Source organism: Meleagris gallopavo, chromosome 4 (assembly GCF_905368555.1).
Source record: "Meleagris gallopavo chromosome 4, MGAL_WU_HG_1.1, whole genome shotgun sequence".
NCBI classification, from domain to species: Eukaryota; Metazoa; Chordata; class Aves; order Galliformes; family Phasianidae; genus Meleagris; species Meleagris gallopavo.
In genome coordinates this window covers 29,639,216-29,654,369 of record NC_139407.1, presented here as the reverse complement: position 1 = coordinate 29,654,369, position 15,154 = coordinate 29,639,216, and the positions used below count along the sequence as shown (strand labels likewise).

The following is a 15,154-nucleotide window of genomic DNA, read 5'->3' as shown; positions in this document are numbered from 1 at the left end:
CCTGACATGATTTTGTCCATGCGGGTGATAAGTGTGTGTGGGGTTGCTCTCCAAACTCCAACTTGTTGCATTTGTGTTATAAATACAGCAAGTCCAGGTCTGTGCAGAGAGCAGTGCAGGTGGCAGAGGACGGAGCCAAATGAGAATTAACCCATGGAGGGGAAAAGGCACCTAAGGCAGGATTTGTGGTTAAATTTGGACAAAGAGAAGCAGGGTGAGCAAAAAGGCCGCTACAGACCAGTCGCTTTCCCTAATCTGGGTGAAAGTGCCGCTGTGTGCTCCCCGTGCTATCTCATCCGCAGCGTGAGGCTTAACATTCCTGCCTGGCACGTGGGGGCTAGGGAGGGAGCAGGGGGATGAGGGGATGGAGGGGGAGGGGGGAGAACCGAGCTGGACACAAAGACGGCCAGCCTCTCAGCGGAATGGCATCCAAGCCATCTCAGCCATCCAAAGCCCCAGCTGCCGGCCTGTGCGCTCTGGCTGCAGGCTGCTAAGCGCACGGTGAGAGGCCATCCCATGCACCTCGTGCTGCGGGCCCAGGGAGGGGTCTCTCCAGCCTCGCTTTTATTTGACTGCTGTGAGCTGGAGGAAATTTCAAGGCAGTCCTACATCTTGGAGCTAGACATGGGAGCCAGTGGGAACACTGTGCCTGCAGGAAGAAAGGAGCTGAAGTGATGGGTGCACAGTGTTTGTGTGGCTTCTGCATGCGTGTGACAAAGAGGGGTAAATATTTGTTTGCTGACTTTGTGCAGATACCATTAAAGGGGGAGGGAATAGACTTCTCTTTCTTTTTGTTGTTGGACTTTTCTCTCAGCTTTTCTGTGTTCAAAGCCTTTGTCAGGTGGTTACGTCCTGCAGGGGAGCCGCGGAGCTCTGCAGACAGGGATGTAGTCTCAGAGTACAGATGCAGGCTGAGTTCCGTGCTGTGGATGCTGCAGCTGATCTCCCTACTGTGTGCTGAGCTCTGTGGGGGCATTCCCAAGGGCTGAACACTGCCTGGGTGGGAAGGAGAGCAAAACCTCTCACTTTCAACCTGACTGGGCAGTGACAGAGAGAAGAGAAAGGCTACAAGTGGCTTGCTGGGACATCATCTTTGCACTTTCGAAAAACTAGACTGATGCCTCTAACTTTCCCCTTGGGTCCGTGTGTTGCCTTCTTTCTTAAAACAATTATTAAATGTTGAGTACAACTTTTTTGTGTGCTGCTGTTTACATGGCCGTGGTTTCCTTTGGCAGGGACACACATGCTGCGAAGGGATGCACCGACCCGTGTCCCTGTCTGCTCGGTCCAGACCGCGTGACCACTGACTTTCAGCCCAGCAAACCTACGTGGCCAGGAGGAGTTAAGTTAAGGCTGAAGACCAGGTGAGAGAGTACACATCTGCATCCTTGTCTGCTGGGTGTGTTTGATGGCTGCTGTCTTTGGAGAGTGGTTGGCAGACTTCTTCTTCCCAGCCAGTGGGAATGCTAGACTAGAATATTATGAATTCCCAGCATCTGTAAGACTAGATAGTGGAAGAGGGCCAGGACAGTTTCTTGACTTCTGCCCACCTGTTCCTGAGGTTTCCTTGCCTGTAGCACATTGCCAGGGAAGTGAAAGGAACTGACCTTTTTTGCCTTGAATAAAGCATCAACATTTCTTGATTTCAGTAATACTTACATAGGGCTGGACATAAAAATGTTACTGCTTTGGCTGCTGATATGCCTGAGGATGATTCACTGGGAAAGGGTCCTGGAAGAGTGTCCTTTCTTGTCAAAAGCTTTGTCACTTCTGGTTAAGTTTACTGGAGGTGGGGGATCAAAATATCTCCACAGCACTGACAGTGAGCTTGCAGCATCTCCCCAGCTTTAGGTGCCTGGCTTTCCAAAGCTAAGGTTTATTCCAAATCTGAGAGTTTTAGAGGGAATTTGGCATTTGTGACAAGCCTGCTGAGAGCCTATCTGCATTTCTGAATAAGTAAATGTCCTTAGAAGTCAGTCTCCTGAATTGCTGTAGGTCCACCAGAGTTGCGGCAGAGCCTTATTTCCTTCCTTTGTGCATGCAGGTTAGGGCCAAATTTACTGTTTGCTAAGGCGAAGCTTCTTCTGGCAACGAAAAAGCCTTTTGCGTCAGTTAGATGGTATTCTGGATGACCTCAGATTTTTGTGTCTCCATCTTCAGAGATTTACACCATGAAGTCTAAGTAGCAACTTTTATTGGCAGCATTGAATTCAGAGCAGATCTTGACTATTTGAAGTAAGAAGCTTCACTGATTTCCCATAGCTGGAGGAGATGTTGTTACAGAGCAGCTGCCTATTGCTGAGCAGCTGAGGAGGGAATGTGACTCGTGAAGTCATATTAGAAGCAAGGATGCACATCTGGGGCAAACTTACTGACCTTGGTGGAGTTGTCCTAGCTTTTAGGCACTGCAGTCTGTTGTAGATCCTGACACTGTGCAGCCTCAGCAGCTGCAAAAGGAGGAAAGAAGGGCTAAGTGTGCATGTTTTGTTTTCTTCCAGCTGGGAGTTTGCACCATGAATGATATCCCTCCCAAATGGAACAGATTTTAGGGGCTGAAATATCTCTTTGAGAAAATTTTTATCAGGGACAAACTTATCTGTGGTTTGGGTTTGGGACTCTGATGTTCCTGAGGTATTAGACCTATAGCAAATTTTGGAAAGAAGCTGCAATGCATACACCACCTTTCTATAGCAGTGAGTTATTCAGGCTATGCTTACTGTAAATCCTGCTTGCCTGTTGATTTAATAGCAGATATCTGCAGAAGCTCCAGAGTTTAGCATTTCACTTGGATTAATTTGTCTTTGGATGCAGAGCCAATGTTTTCCTTCATTTTTCCGGCAGTGTCGGAGGCTGTGTCTGCATATCTCAGTGGCTTAACTCGCATTGAAGCTTTGGTTACAAGCAGGAAGTTGCTTTAATGTACAAGAATTTGAATGTGGGAGGGTATTTCAGAGTTGCCGACCTCTACTTTGGCTGTGCCAGTTATTATTACTGAAGTGATTAAAAGTTTCTGAAGGAGAGGAGAGGTTTGTTAGTGGCTCTATGATTTGTGTGGTTTTGCCTGTTTGTTTGTGTAAAAATCCCCTCCATCCACACAAACCGGTTTATGTGGACACATCAGCATGTAGCTGAATTCTCCTGCTGATCATTTCTACGCCAGCATTTTGATGCTGAGGTTATTGGAGCTGCGTGTGATTTGTAGTTCAAACTCAGAGGAGGGCCCTGTTCCATCTGAGATGCTCACTGTATGAATCCCTCTGGTTACCTGCCACGGTTAACTATCACCTGTAGACTTGGATAGTCAGTGTTCCTGCTGCCAGCCACCGGGTTCCTCTGAATGAGAATGGGAAAACACATTCCTTCCATTGTTCCTAAGTTTCTTCTCTTGCAGGTTGCTGTATGTTTGATATCAGGATGCAAAAGAATCTGAGCTATGCTTGTTTTTGTCTTTTTAACCAATTTAGTGACTAGGAAAGAATGAGAAAAAATTATTTGAATTAAGCCCATTGGGCCAGTTCATCAGGGAGGATAAATCAGCGCAGCTCTGTAAGTTCTGCAAAGCCAAAGGCAAGTTAAATCGCATTACTGTCTGGCTGCTGAGATTCTCTACCTGTGCTCAGAGAGCAGATGTGAATGTCTGGAGAAGGCAGGACATAGCAGAGTCCTTCTCAAGGACAAAAGCCAAAGCAAAAACTCTACATGTGGCAGCTGTCTCTTTTCCAGATCTGTTCTTTCTTCCTTTTTTTTTTTTTCCAATGAGAGAAACAGTAAAATTATGGCAAGAATGAAATTACAGAGGGTAGTTAACCCAGCACTGACCAGCTCCTTGTTCTAGCCTTTATGTGCCACAGTTAGCAGGCAAGAGACTTCCACATGTCTAAGCCACAAAGCTGTGTGAGCAGCGCAGATACACTATGCTGGAAAACAGTTTCTCAAGATAGAGATCTGAAATACTTCTTATTCTGCAATTTAAGTCATACTTACCATGTTGCTTGGTAATGCTTTATGTAAGAAAAGAAAGCTGTCAGAAGATCTCAACAGGACAAAGTCCTTAAATACAACAATCAACAAGAATGAAGGTTGTATACATCACCTCTCACACTAATAATCAAAGCCCCACTGTTTCTATTCAAGCCTGTTGTCTGGTTAGTGTCAGGAATGTCAGTGGGACCCTTTCATTGTGTAGGGCAAAGTCCTCCATCTAAATATTGCCTGTCAGACATATGCTTGGATGAAGGGAAAATGATGCAGTAGCGCATGGTGCAGTTCCTAGCGGTGCACTCTGCGGTAGAGCTGTTGGGTGATTCTGTGTAAGTAATTTCACCTCCTGAGGCCTTGGTTTCCTTTTCTGGAAATGGGGATAAATGAGCCTTTTTTGGATAAGGCAGCCCAGGGGTTACCAAAGAAATGCGATAACACAGAGGTGTGATGTATGAGTCCAATAATCATTAATTACAATGTTTGACTGTTCATGAGTTCAACCAAGGAACGACTGTTGCTCACAGCTGCCATCACCTCTGAGTGATCTCAGAACTTTTTTTCTGCAGCCTGAGGAAGAGCACTGTTTTCCAGAAAAAGCATCTTTTGTCTCCTGCAATTTCTGCTGCAGCACATGATGCTGTCATGTATCCGTAGCCATCTGCATCTTAGCCCTCACCAGAATCTGTATGACGAGCATTGCTTGGTTGTTCCTTTCCACCAAGAAATTGTTCCACATGGCTTTCCTTTGCCTGCTTTTGGTGCTAGAGAGAGAAGACAAGAGAAATAAGCTGCTTCCTGCACATGAAGTTGCAGAAAAACACAGTAGAAAAAATCCATATGTACCTCTACATGTGTGACAGTCATCTCTGCTTTCACCCAGAGCCTTTCTTCACAATGATCTGGTAAGGGCAATCTTCCCAAAATGTTGGTGAAGGTAATGGTAAGAGACTTGCGCAAAAGGCCCTGATTCCCTGATTCCCTTCTCTAAGAGACTTCAGAGAGCTTCAGTACCTGTCTGCCTGCTCAGACATGATACTCAAGGCCTGATCTGATGCAATTCACGCATCCAAAGTGATGCTCATCAAAGGGGAAAAAAAAACCAAATAGCACTAGATGTGGGCTGAAACAACAAGCAGACATGACATCTGCCTGTGACACTGGAAAGGGATCTGAGAGAGAACTGAAACCAAACTGAGTTCGGGTAGAGCGCTGAACTCAGCTGGTAGATGTTACTCATATTGTTGGTTTTTTTTGTGTGTGTTAAAATCTGAAACTGCTAAAAGCTGTGATATGCTGTGAAGGGATTCACTGGTTGTGGAGTTGTCTTCTAGGAGCTACAGGAAGGGACATATTGCAAAACAAAAGATTGTTTTCTAGTTTGAGAGTATTCATTCATTTGACCTGAGTGTCCTGAAGGGAGTTTTCTTTCAGTGCCTATTTTTTTCTTTTGCTTCTGGAAAGTTTTAATCAGAGCATAAAGAGAGGCGTGGGTTGCAACTCTCCCTGTAGGTGGGGAGATACTACGCGCAAGATCTATGACATGAAATATCATTTCATGGACTTCACATCTTTCGAAGGAGTCCTCCTTATTTTTAGTGAAAATGAGGAAGGGACAGAGCACATTTCAGATTTACTCTGCTCCTGAATTCACCAGAAGGTCTCTGAGCCCCAAAAGACAAATTCAGAGGGAGACACATCAGGCTGATGCCATTATAGTCCAACTTCTTTCTAATTGGCCTCATCTGTTATGCTTATTTTTAGAACCATGACTGAACCTTAATTAAGAGCGACATTGCTTTGAGTAGATTGTGGTCCTGCTCCGTTGAAATCCTAATAGGCTTCTGGTGGTTTAGTTTTTCCTTCATCTCCTGCTTAATAGCTGGGCATTGGGACTGCAGCATGGTAGGATATCTGGAGAAGGTATCCTTGTTACACTAGTGCTTCTGGGTATGACCATCTTGGAAGCATGGGCACAGCAGTGAAAAATCAGACCCTTGTTTTACTCTGTGTTTATCCAAATACATAGTCACTCTGAGAGACTATACAGAAACTGCTACGATCGAGATTTCTTCATGTAGAGTCATCCACCTGCAGTTCTTGCTGGCACGACAGCAGCAGTTGGTATTGCTGCATGGCTCCTCACTGCTCCTTTTGGAGGCTTAGGGAAATAGGAAATTCTCTGAACAAGCATAGAAAACAGGAAAATGGCAATTTGAAGAAGATAAATTGCTTGCTTTAGTCAAGTCGGGCATTTCTACACAAAAGTGGAAGCTCTCAGAGGACACAAGGCTGGTGGATGGTTGAAACAACACACTCAAGTTGTGTCTACTGTGGCATCAATAAGGAACAATACGTAAAGAGTGGAAATTAGACAGTACATTGTTTTGTGTGGGTTCAGTTTGTAGCTGTGGGAAAAAGATAAGCCAATCTTCCTGTAGCACTGTGGAGAAAGCTTCTGATGGCCATTCGTTAAGTGTTGATTAATTTGGAGTTAGTGCCAAGGAATCTTTATAAAGTTTGCCATTTCACTATTATTTTGCATGCAAAGCATTAAAATAATTTTCTACAGAGATTACAGGGGAGAACACAGTCAGTTCTTCCTAATAAAGGAGAGCTACAGGCCAGTTCATAGTAAATAGCCTCAGAAACGTCACCGTAAGCCTTGCAGCCCAGACTGCGTTGAGCAGACTGTGTTCCAGAAGACTGTTGATGTCTGAAAATGCTGTGATGGGTATAGCAAGAAGAAGCACCCAGATAATAGTAGGTGGGCACAATTAAAGACTTTATTTCCCTTCAGTTTTCCAGTTTACAGTGTGAATTTGGCAGTGCCTGATATGTAATCCATGTTAGAGCTGCAGCGTTGCATTGGGGTCTGCTGACTTCTCTGGGTACCTTTGCTCCGACAGCCTGAACTGGCTGACCACTTACTTGATCATGGGAGGTGTCAAGAAGGACTTTGTTGGATTATCTGAACAGGAGAACTTCTTAGTAATACAGCTGTTCATGTGCTTCTGCAAGTATGGTACAATTGCAGACCTTGAGGAACTAAGATAAAGGGTAAGGAGGTGGGATGGTTTAATATTATTGTTACGTTTTGAAATCCTGCAGCCTCCTGATTTTGTTGTAGACCACTGAGCTATACTGAATTTGTACCAATAAAAGGTCTGTTAACTTATCTTAACTCAGGAATTAGCTGCTGCATTTGCAAGGTTTATGACTCAGCCAGTTTGCCTGGGTTGAATCAGGATCTGACACTTCCCAAAGGCGGTTCTGTCCCACTTGCCTTAAAGAGTTTAATCTTGCACTGCTCTTAATTGTTTCCTGACAGTTGTGCTCTGCAGTAGTGCGACTGTAACCAGAAGCTGTTGCAAAATCAGCAGATAAACCAGACCCAACTCTCTGCAGCTCTGTAATGGGAGACGGCTGTTTTGTAGACGTAGTTGTATTACACTCCAACTGCAGTCCTTTTCCCTCTTTGGGCAGTAATACTTACAAACTTAAGCTTAACGATATACAGTGAAACAAAGTTTCAGCAGGCTGCAGGCAGGGTCTTCCTAGTATTCCCACCTGCAGAAGAGGCTGTGCCTTCCTTTCCATCCTCTGCACTCTGCATGAGGAGTCTCTTGATTGATTCAGTGGGGACTGGTCTGAGCCCTGAGTCTCTGCTGTCTGGTGTATGTGTGCATGCGGACCCTCCATGTCTCCATCCTGCTTTCTGCTAAGGGTTCACCTGTGTGTCTGCAACATGAGACGGAGATCATGTGTACTGCAGCACTTCCCCTCTTGGCTTAAGCTTGGTTAGGATTTGGTTACCCTTAATCCACGTTTCCAGGATCAGGTAGGTGTGGAAACAATGCAAGGTTATCCCATGCTGAGCTGGTACGGCATGTCTTCGGACTTACATTCACAGCTTCTCTCTCCACGTGTTGTATTGTTACAAGGATATTGGCCCAAAGGGTTTAAAATACTTGTGGCTCAGAGGATTGGCTGTGCAGCTTCTTGCAGCTTTTTACTGATCAAATCAAGGGCTAATGTGCTTTGCTTGTGATCATCCAGTGTGCTTTCCCAAGCAACAGATTAATGCTGGGGGCTCATACTGTTCCAGAATACAAAGAGAGTCTTTAAATCTCTGCAATGGAGAAAGCAAGAACAAACAAATATTACAGTTATTAGTAATAAACAGTTTTGTCAGCTTTCCGTCCTGTAGTGTTCATTTTCCTTGTTTCTGTGGGAAGGAGCATAACAAGAGAGCTCTGTTTTAAACACATCTACAAATGAAATGGTAAAATGGTGCTTGGTTCAGCTTGCCCCGTATAAACCTCCACTGCATTCTCCTTAAGTTAGTCCTGTCACAACAAATGTTGAAAGGAAAACAATGTCGCTTGTTTTGTTCTTCTTCTAAGTGATGATGAGAGAGTAATTTGCTTTTCTGAAATCTGCATGGAAAATGTCTTGCTGAAGTGGTTCTGCATCTCAGTTTCTGCTAACATTTTTCTATGGAGCAGAGCATTATCCATTGCAAATTAATTTCTGCCAGTACAGTCTGACCCCTACAATCAGTTTCTACCTTGGTCATTTTTCTGTATCTTTTCAGTGCTAGGATTCCTCATTTGGTGTCTGTTTAATATCTACAGAGAACATTTTAATCTGTTTACTAATTTATTCAGGACATGCTGCACCATGAAAATTTCAGTGAGACAGAGGCTTTGAAGATGTGTCATATCCTCCTCATGTGCTCATGCTATGTAGGTGTAGGTGAGGTTGTCCTGCAAGCTGTCTTCAACGATATGCAGCTCCTGTACTGCCCCTGGACCCAAAGGCTGGGGCAAAGGAGAGTGTGTGTGACATGTTTGGGGATTCTTGATCATTGATGAGTTAGAAGTGAGTGTGTTTCAAATGTTTCTGTCAGTTTCTTCACTTTCATCATCCCTGAAAGAGCTGGTCTGAGATTGACGTGCAAAATCCTTCTGCTTTTACCTAGGCGGAGTGGAACTCCGGGCCGACCTCACTCGTGGCATTCAACCAAACTTTCGGAGAACCAGCCCGATCCCAGCATGATGCAAATATCTCAGGGTATGCTTGGCACCCCTTGGCTTCAGTCCTACCACTCCAGGTAAGCACTGCACAGCAGTGGTTGTGTGCTGCATAGGCAGAGGCACAGAGCCACCAGCATTTTTATTTTTGATTTCATGTTTTTACATAGGCATGAAAATTGTGATTCCAAACTAGCATGCTTCTAAACCCCAAATACTGTGTCACTGTTTCCAGTGTTGCACTGGCTTCAGGGAGGCTTTGCCTCGTGCCCAAGGGTCTGCCTTAATTGTGCTGACTACAAGATCGGGGCCTAAATCTAGAGCACAGGAATGAAGGAAGGAAATAAAAATTTGGTGGCAAAATAAAGTTGCCTTCATACAGCTGGTGGGATTACAAACAGCCAGGGTTAGGTTTGGAGTCAGGAGGGCTTTGCTTCATCTTTGGTTACCCAGACAAAATGACCATGTATTTCTCAGTTAAGTGCTCTCTGAAGTGATTAACATCTATGCAACTAATTGTTTAAAAAATTCTCCTTCTCAACAAAAAGAGAGCCCTCTGCCAGTATGTTAATGTGGCCATCTCTGGCTCCAGATACAGGATTTGGAGTCCTGCAGTTTTTGCCATGGCTTCTCCCCATGGAGAAAGGTAGCACAGTTGTTTCCCCAGCAGAAGAAAAGAAATAAAAAAATAAAATTAACCAGTAAGGAAAAGGAACATTTTTCCCTGGCAAAGCAGGAGGTTTTCAGGAGCAGGAAATTCTCCTTATAGCCAGTGAGACTTAAACATCATATATTCTACAGATATAACCAAGTCTTGGCAGAGGGGTGGGAAGGGAAAACTTGGCATTAAAAAAAGTGAGAGTATCGTTACAGAAAAAAATGTATGTTCCTCCCTGGCCTGAAGCACAGATCATCCTGTAGCATGTTCACTTTCCACCTGGGGGCTTTGCTTCCCAGCTGCTGCTCCTGCAGAGCCTTTGGCAGCACGGCTGTGTCTCCTGGGAGCTTGGGGAGGAGTTTGGGGAACATCTAGTGGCCAGCTGGCCATGGCTGCACAGAGCATTGCCAGGGAGATTTTTTTTTTCTTCACTAGCATAGTGCCTGTCTCTTGTTCATCTGCATCTCTGCAGAGCTGCCACATTTTATTCTAGCCAGGGGGATCTCTACACGTACTTGTGATATCCTCATGTGAGGTGTAGAGGAAATATGGCCAGCACAAGGAGCCCACTTCCAGCTGGTAGGAAGCTCTCCGAATATCTTCATTTGAACACATCTTTGGAGGCCTTGAGTCCTCTGCCAACATGTATTTTGGAGCAGGTGCCACGGTGCACTCAGACATGTAGAGCTACACGTGAGGAGTCTGGGAAGGCGTTCTGGGCTGTTCTAAAACTTAATATCATTGCACCCCCAATTTGCCTCCATGCACAGACACATGCATCTCTTCTCTGCCTTGTCAGCTTAGTTTTCTTTCGCAGCAAACAAACTATCCTTGGGACAGCTGAATTTCCGGGAAGCGTGCCAGGGCATAGCCTTCATCTCCATAAAAAGGAATGAAATGGGAAAAAAGGAAGAGATGAGACTCTCCCCAGAACGCCTCATATGCTCCTCTCCTCCTCCTTGGTGGCGTCGGCACTCATTCAGCTTTTCAAGTGCTTTGGATAGGTTTGATGGGTGGAGTTGATCCTCCCTGGCTCCAGAGATGCTCTGTCTCTCTGTCTGCATTTCTCTCCTCCCACCCCTTGGTGGTAAATAAGAGCCATGTGTTGCAATGTCAAGTAGTTTCTTTTAGTGAACTGAGATGACTGCAAACAGGGGATGGAGCAAGGCCCAAATATGGGTTTTCATCTGCACGTCTCAAAGCTAAACATCTTTCTTCTGAGCTCACTTAAAAGTTGTTGTGCCTTTTCTCTGCTAACAGTGGGTTCTTACTCTTCTCTCACTCTGCCCCAGCTCCTCAACCAGCGATCTCTCTGGCTATGAGCATGGCTATCTGAGGAGAAGCCCTGACCAGTACAGTTCCCAGGGCAGCATGGAAAGCTTGGAGCACTCCTCCTCTTGCTACCATCCTTGTCACCTGTCCCCAGCCAAATCCACCAACAGCATTGACCAGCTCTCCCACCTACACAGCAAGAGAGATTCAGCCTACAGCTCCTTCTCCACCAACTCCAGCATTCCTGAGTACGCCGCTTCGCCATTCAGCAAGGAGCACTCCTGCTCTACAGACAGCATGCACTCCCGCGGCAGCCTACCAGAGGGCATGAAGCAAGCTGACATCAGGTATGTCAAGACAGTCTATGATTCCCAGCGAAGGATTTCTGAGGAGTACGAGGTGAAGTCCTCTGCTTTGCTTCCAAGCAGTGAGGCCCGGGTCTCGCTGGATGGCCGTGGCCATGGCAGGCTCCACAACTTCAGCCGGAACAACACAGCTCCCTCCTGGGTGCAGCCAGGCCAGGGCTGCTCAGATAGCGAAAGCAAGCCCAACAAGGGACCTCCCTTGCCTCCCACTCGCAGTGACAGCTACGCAGCCATCAGGCATCACGAAAGACCCAGCTCATGTTCTGGCCTTGATCTGAACAAGCCTAGCCGAACCCAGCTGAAAGGGTCCTGGTCTCCTCTTGTCAGCCCCCTCTCCCAGGGACCTCTGCTGAAGACCCACTTTGGGGAAGGGCAGCTGCACACAGTGGTGGAGAAGAGCCCGGAGAGCAGTCCCACAGTGAAGCCCAAGCAGAGCTATTCCCAGCCAGGGCAGCCCCTGCTGCCTACCGGAGTCTACCCAGTACCTTCTCCAGAGCCACACTATGCCCAGGTGCCCCAGTCTTCTGCAAGCAATAATGGGACTCTTTTTCCAGCTCTGGCCAAAGAAAGTGGCTACTCTCCATCTTTTCCAGTCTCATATGACAAAGGTGAAGTCAGCAGCACCCTGGGCTTTGATGAGAATGGAAACCAAAGTACTACAAACAGATCAGCTGTTTTTTATGAGCCCCCAGATGCTGAGAGAAAGCATGATGCCACAGCACAGCTTGTCCAGCAAAAACCTCATAACACAGAAGTCTACTTAAGCATGTCAAGGAAGGAGGAGTTGTTACCCTCTTACAAGGTAGCACACAGCAACCGAGATGCTGTGAGTCCTGCACAGGCCTCTAAACACAGCTTTCAAGCCCCGCAGATCCAGCCAAGAGATGCCGGTGAGAGAAAAAACCCCTACCAGTCCAGAGAGAACCGGGAGGCTGAATCCCAGGCTGACAAAAATGGCAACATACAGATAAGTGAGAGAGATGCTACCACTCACCTCCAGTGGAGTCACAACAAATCCAGGCAGTATAGCTTCTCTTCTTTGCAGAACATCCCTGAGAGCTCTAGGAGGCAAAGTAGCTCTGAGCCATGTGAAAATTATTCCAGTGCCAAGCTGTCCTACTTGAACAACAGCAGTAAAGAGGAGAGGGATCACAGAGGACAACGGAGCGATGCTGACCCGCAGGCCTTTGTGAGGCAGGACGAGGGCAAGAGCATGGTCCCATTCCGTGCTGTAGAGCCAAAATATGAGGAGATCCCTTTGCAGCACCCAAAGTCCTCTGATCTTGGGAGGAGCCGACTCAGCTCTAGCAGCACCCAAGGTGTTCTTCATGGCAAACCAGATCCCAGCAAGTCCCGCTGTTCTGTGCTAGAGAAGGTCAGCAAGTTTGAGCAGCGGGAGCAAAGCACTCACCGGCCCCAGAGTGCTGGTGTTCCCAGCTTTGGCCAGCACTATGGGCTCAGCAGAGTGAGCCAGCCCTCCAGCACCAAGAGCTCTCCAAACAGCCCGGAGGACATGCGGAGCAAACTTGGCACCCAGATGCCCAGTGAGATGAGCAGGGTCTCCAGCCCCTCTGTCAGGAATGGGAAGTTGGAAGAGGCTGATTGGCGCTGCGTGGAGCTGCAGATGGCAGCTTCAGCAAAGCAGGCAAGATGCAATGAGTACTATGACACATGTCCTGAAAGTGAAGTGCAAATAAGGGTGGCCCAGCTGCCAAGGAGCAAAAGCACATTCCAGCTGGGAGGGGAGCCTGAGAAAGAAGTCCTCTGGAAGGACAACATCCAGGATGCCCACGGATCACAGCTGGACACACCATTCAACAGGGCCTACAGGAACAGCATTAAAGACGCACAGTCCCGAGTGCTGAGGGCCACCTCCTTCCGGCGCATCAGCCCCCCATTTGTGAATATGCCCAAGAGGGCGATCCAGAGGCCTGCCTCGGCTCATGTGGGCATGAGGAGTATGGCGGCATCTCCCCACACCCCAAAGGAGAGACACAGCGTCACGCCAACGGAAGGCAGCCTCTCTGCCCTGGACCACTCCAGGACACAGCATGTCTTGCGCATCGGGGGCCGGAAGCGGCTGACAGCAGAACAGAAGAAGCGGTCTTACTCAGAGCCAGAAAAGATGAATGAGGTGGGCATCTCTGATGGGGAGCCATCACCTTTCTCCTTCCAGAAGAAAGGCCTCCATTTTGTCTTCCCAGAGAACACAGTGGCTGATAGGCGTAAGATCTTTGAAAGGGATGGCAAAGCTTCTTCCACTGTCAGCCTCTCTAAGCCAGAACTCAAGCAACTCCAGCAGAATGCCCTCGCTGACTACATTGAACGCAAAACGGGCAAACGACCATCCTCACAGGACATTGGGCTGCTCAGGGAGCGATCCCACAGCTCCTACCTGCAAGCAGGCGGCCAGGACAGCCAGAGCCTTTCCTCTGCCTCCAGCATGAATTCTCTCCAGGATCAGAACCTCTTCCGCCGGAGAGAGTCCATTGAGCGGATAGCCAGGACAGGGCGGGTGTCTTCCACCCTTCCTCCCGGGCTAACGGGCTGCTTTGATGGGAGTGGGGATGAGCAGAAGAAAGGACACCGGGACAGCTCGATCATGAGCAGATCGAAAACAGACAGGTGTCGGGATTACAGAGCCAAAATGGAGCTCAACAAAGGCACGCAGACAGACCCTCTGCGCCCACATGGCCAGCCTTGCTATGGGAAGAAGGAGCGGAGCTTTGAAGCACCCAGGAAATCTGGGAAATCAGTGTCTGTGGAAGACTTACTTGATAGATATGACAATCAGCAAAGGAATGCATGTGTCCCTGTGCACACACGTTCCAGATCGTCGCCCACAGCAGATAAAAAACACCAGGTATGTGGAAATTGGATTGTATGTTCAAGAAAGCAGGGAAATGGGGTATGTCAGGCAATTGACTGATGCTCAGTCTTGGCAATAACTCCATTGGTAGTGAAAGGTTAAATGCATGCTGAGGTACAGACCATTTATTCCTTTTACATTAGGATGCTGTTTTAATTGCTTTTTGCTGGATTATTGCTTCTGTTCTGCTTTCTTACTGCTGAGGCTCCTTCAGGGATTTCACGGATGCAGGGATTTCAGTGCATCTGCTGATAACATGCTTGTGTGTTTCCTGTCCCTGGCAGACCATCTGAGGTGTCATGTGCTTATCTGCCAGCATCAATGGGAAAGCATTGGGATGTTTGTGGTGGGGTGTACTCCATGCTGCTGCTGTTATTTTTCCTTAGCCCACTTCCCTAGTGCAAAGCAGAGGATCTTAAAGGCTACTTGAAATTGCCCCTGCTCGTGCTGTGTCTGACAGTGCTGGGAAATGCTCAGAACAGGCACTGCCAAGTAACCGCTAAGTTTTGCCTCCAGCCCTGGAGGGAAGCATTATGGAGAAAATTTAGTGGAGACCCAGTCCATTCTCTCCAAGTCCCCTGCTTGGTGGTAGGGAACATAGCACTGATGTGTCATGAGCAGGGAATTTGACTGACTCCACTGACAGTAAATAGTGGAAATAGGCTTACTTCTTAAAGAACAACTGCCCAGGCTGAAGTCTGTGCAGACCTATTTAGGTAACTGCAGCTGCTCAAGCCACTGTGATCTACAGCAATGGTGAGCCTGCTCCCCTGTCCCTGTCTTCACACCAGGCTCTGTTCATCGCAGAGAGAGAGAGGAAGCAGCCTGAATGTGTGAGCAGGCTTCTTGTTGCAAATAGTCTGAGTGTTTGGGCAGGCCTGCATATTTATAGGGCATCTGAGACCCTTCCTGCTATTCCAACATTTACTGCTGCCCAGAAGGATTACGAAGGTGCAGTGAAGGGATACTGAATCGA

At 47.2% G+C, this 15,154-nt stretch overlaps 1 protein-coding gene across 10 annotated transcripts in view; it reads left to right on the top strand.

Annotated features, from left to right (window-relative positions):
- The window catches only part of SHROOM3 (shroom family member 3), a 134,223-nt gene that overhangs the window by 104,316 nt on the left and 14,753 nt on the right, over window positions 1-15,154 (top strand). For 8 of the 10 annotated variants that reach the window (XM_085222660.1, XM_085222659.1, XM_085222658.1 and 5 more), the window contains 3 exons: window positions 1,236-1,364; window positions 8,963-9,094; window positions 10,965-14,172. In XM_085222660.1, the coding sequence (XP_085078786.1) occupies window positions 1,236-1,364; window positions 8,963-9,094; window positions 10,965-14,172 (3,469 nt within the window). Of the gene's footprint in view, window positions 1-487; window positions 724-1,235; window positions 1,365-8,962; window positions 9,095-10,964; window positions 14,173-15,154 lie in introns of those variants that run through there. The other 2 variants (XM_031553044.2, XM_085222665.1) reach the window with 2 other exon arrangements.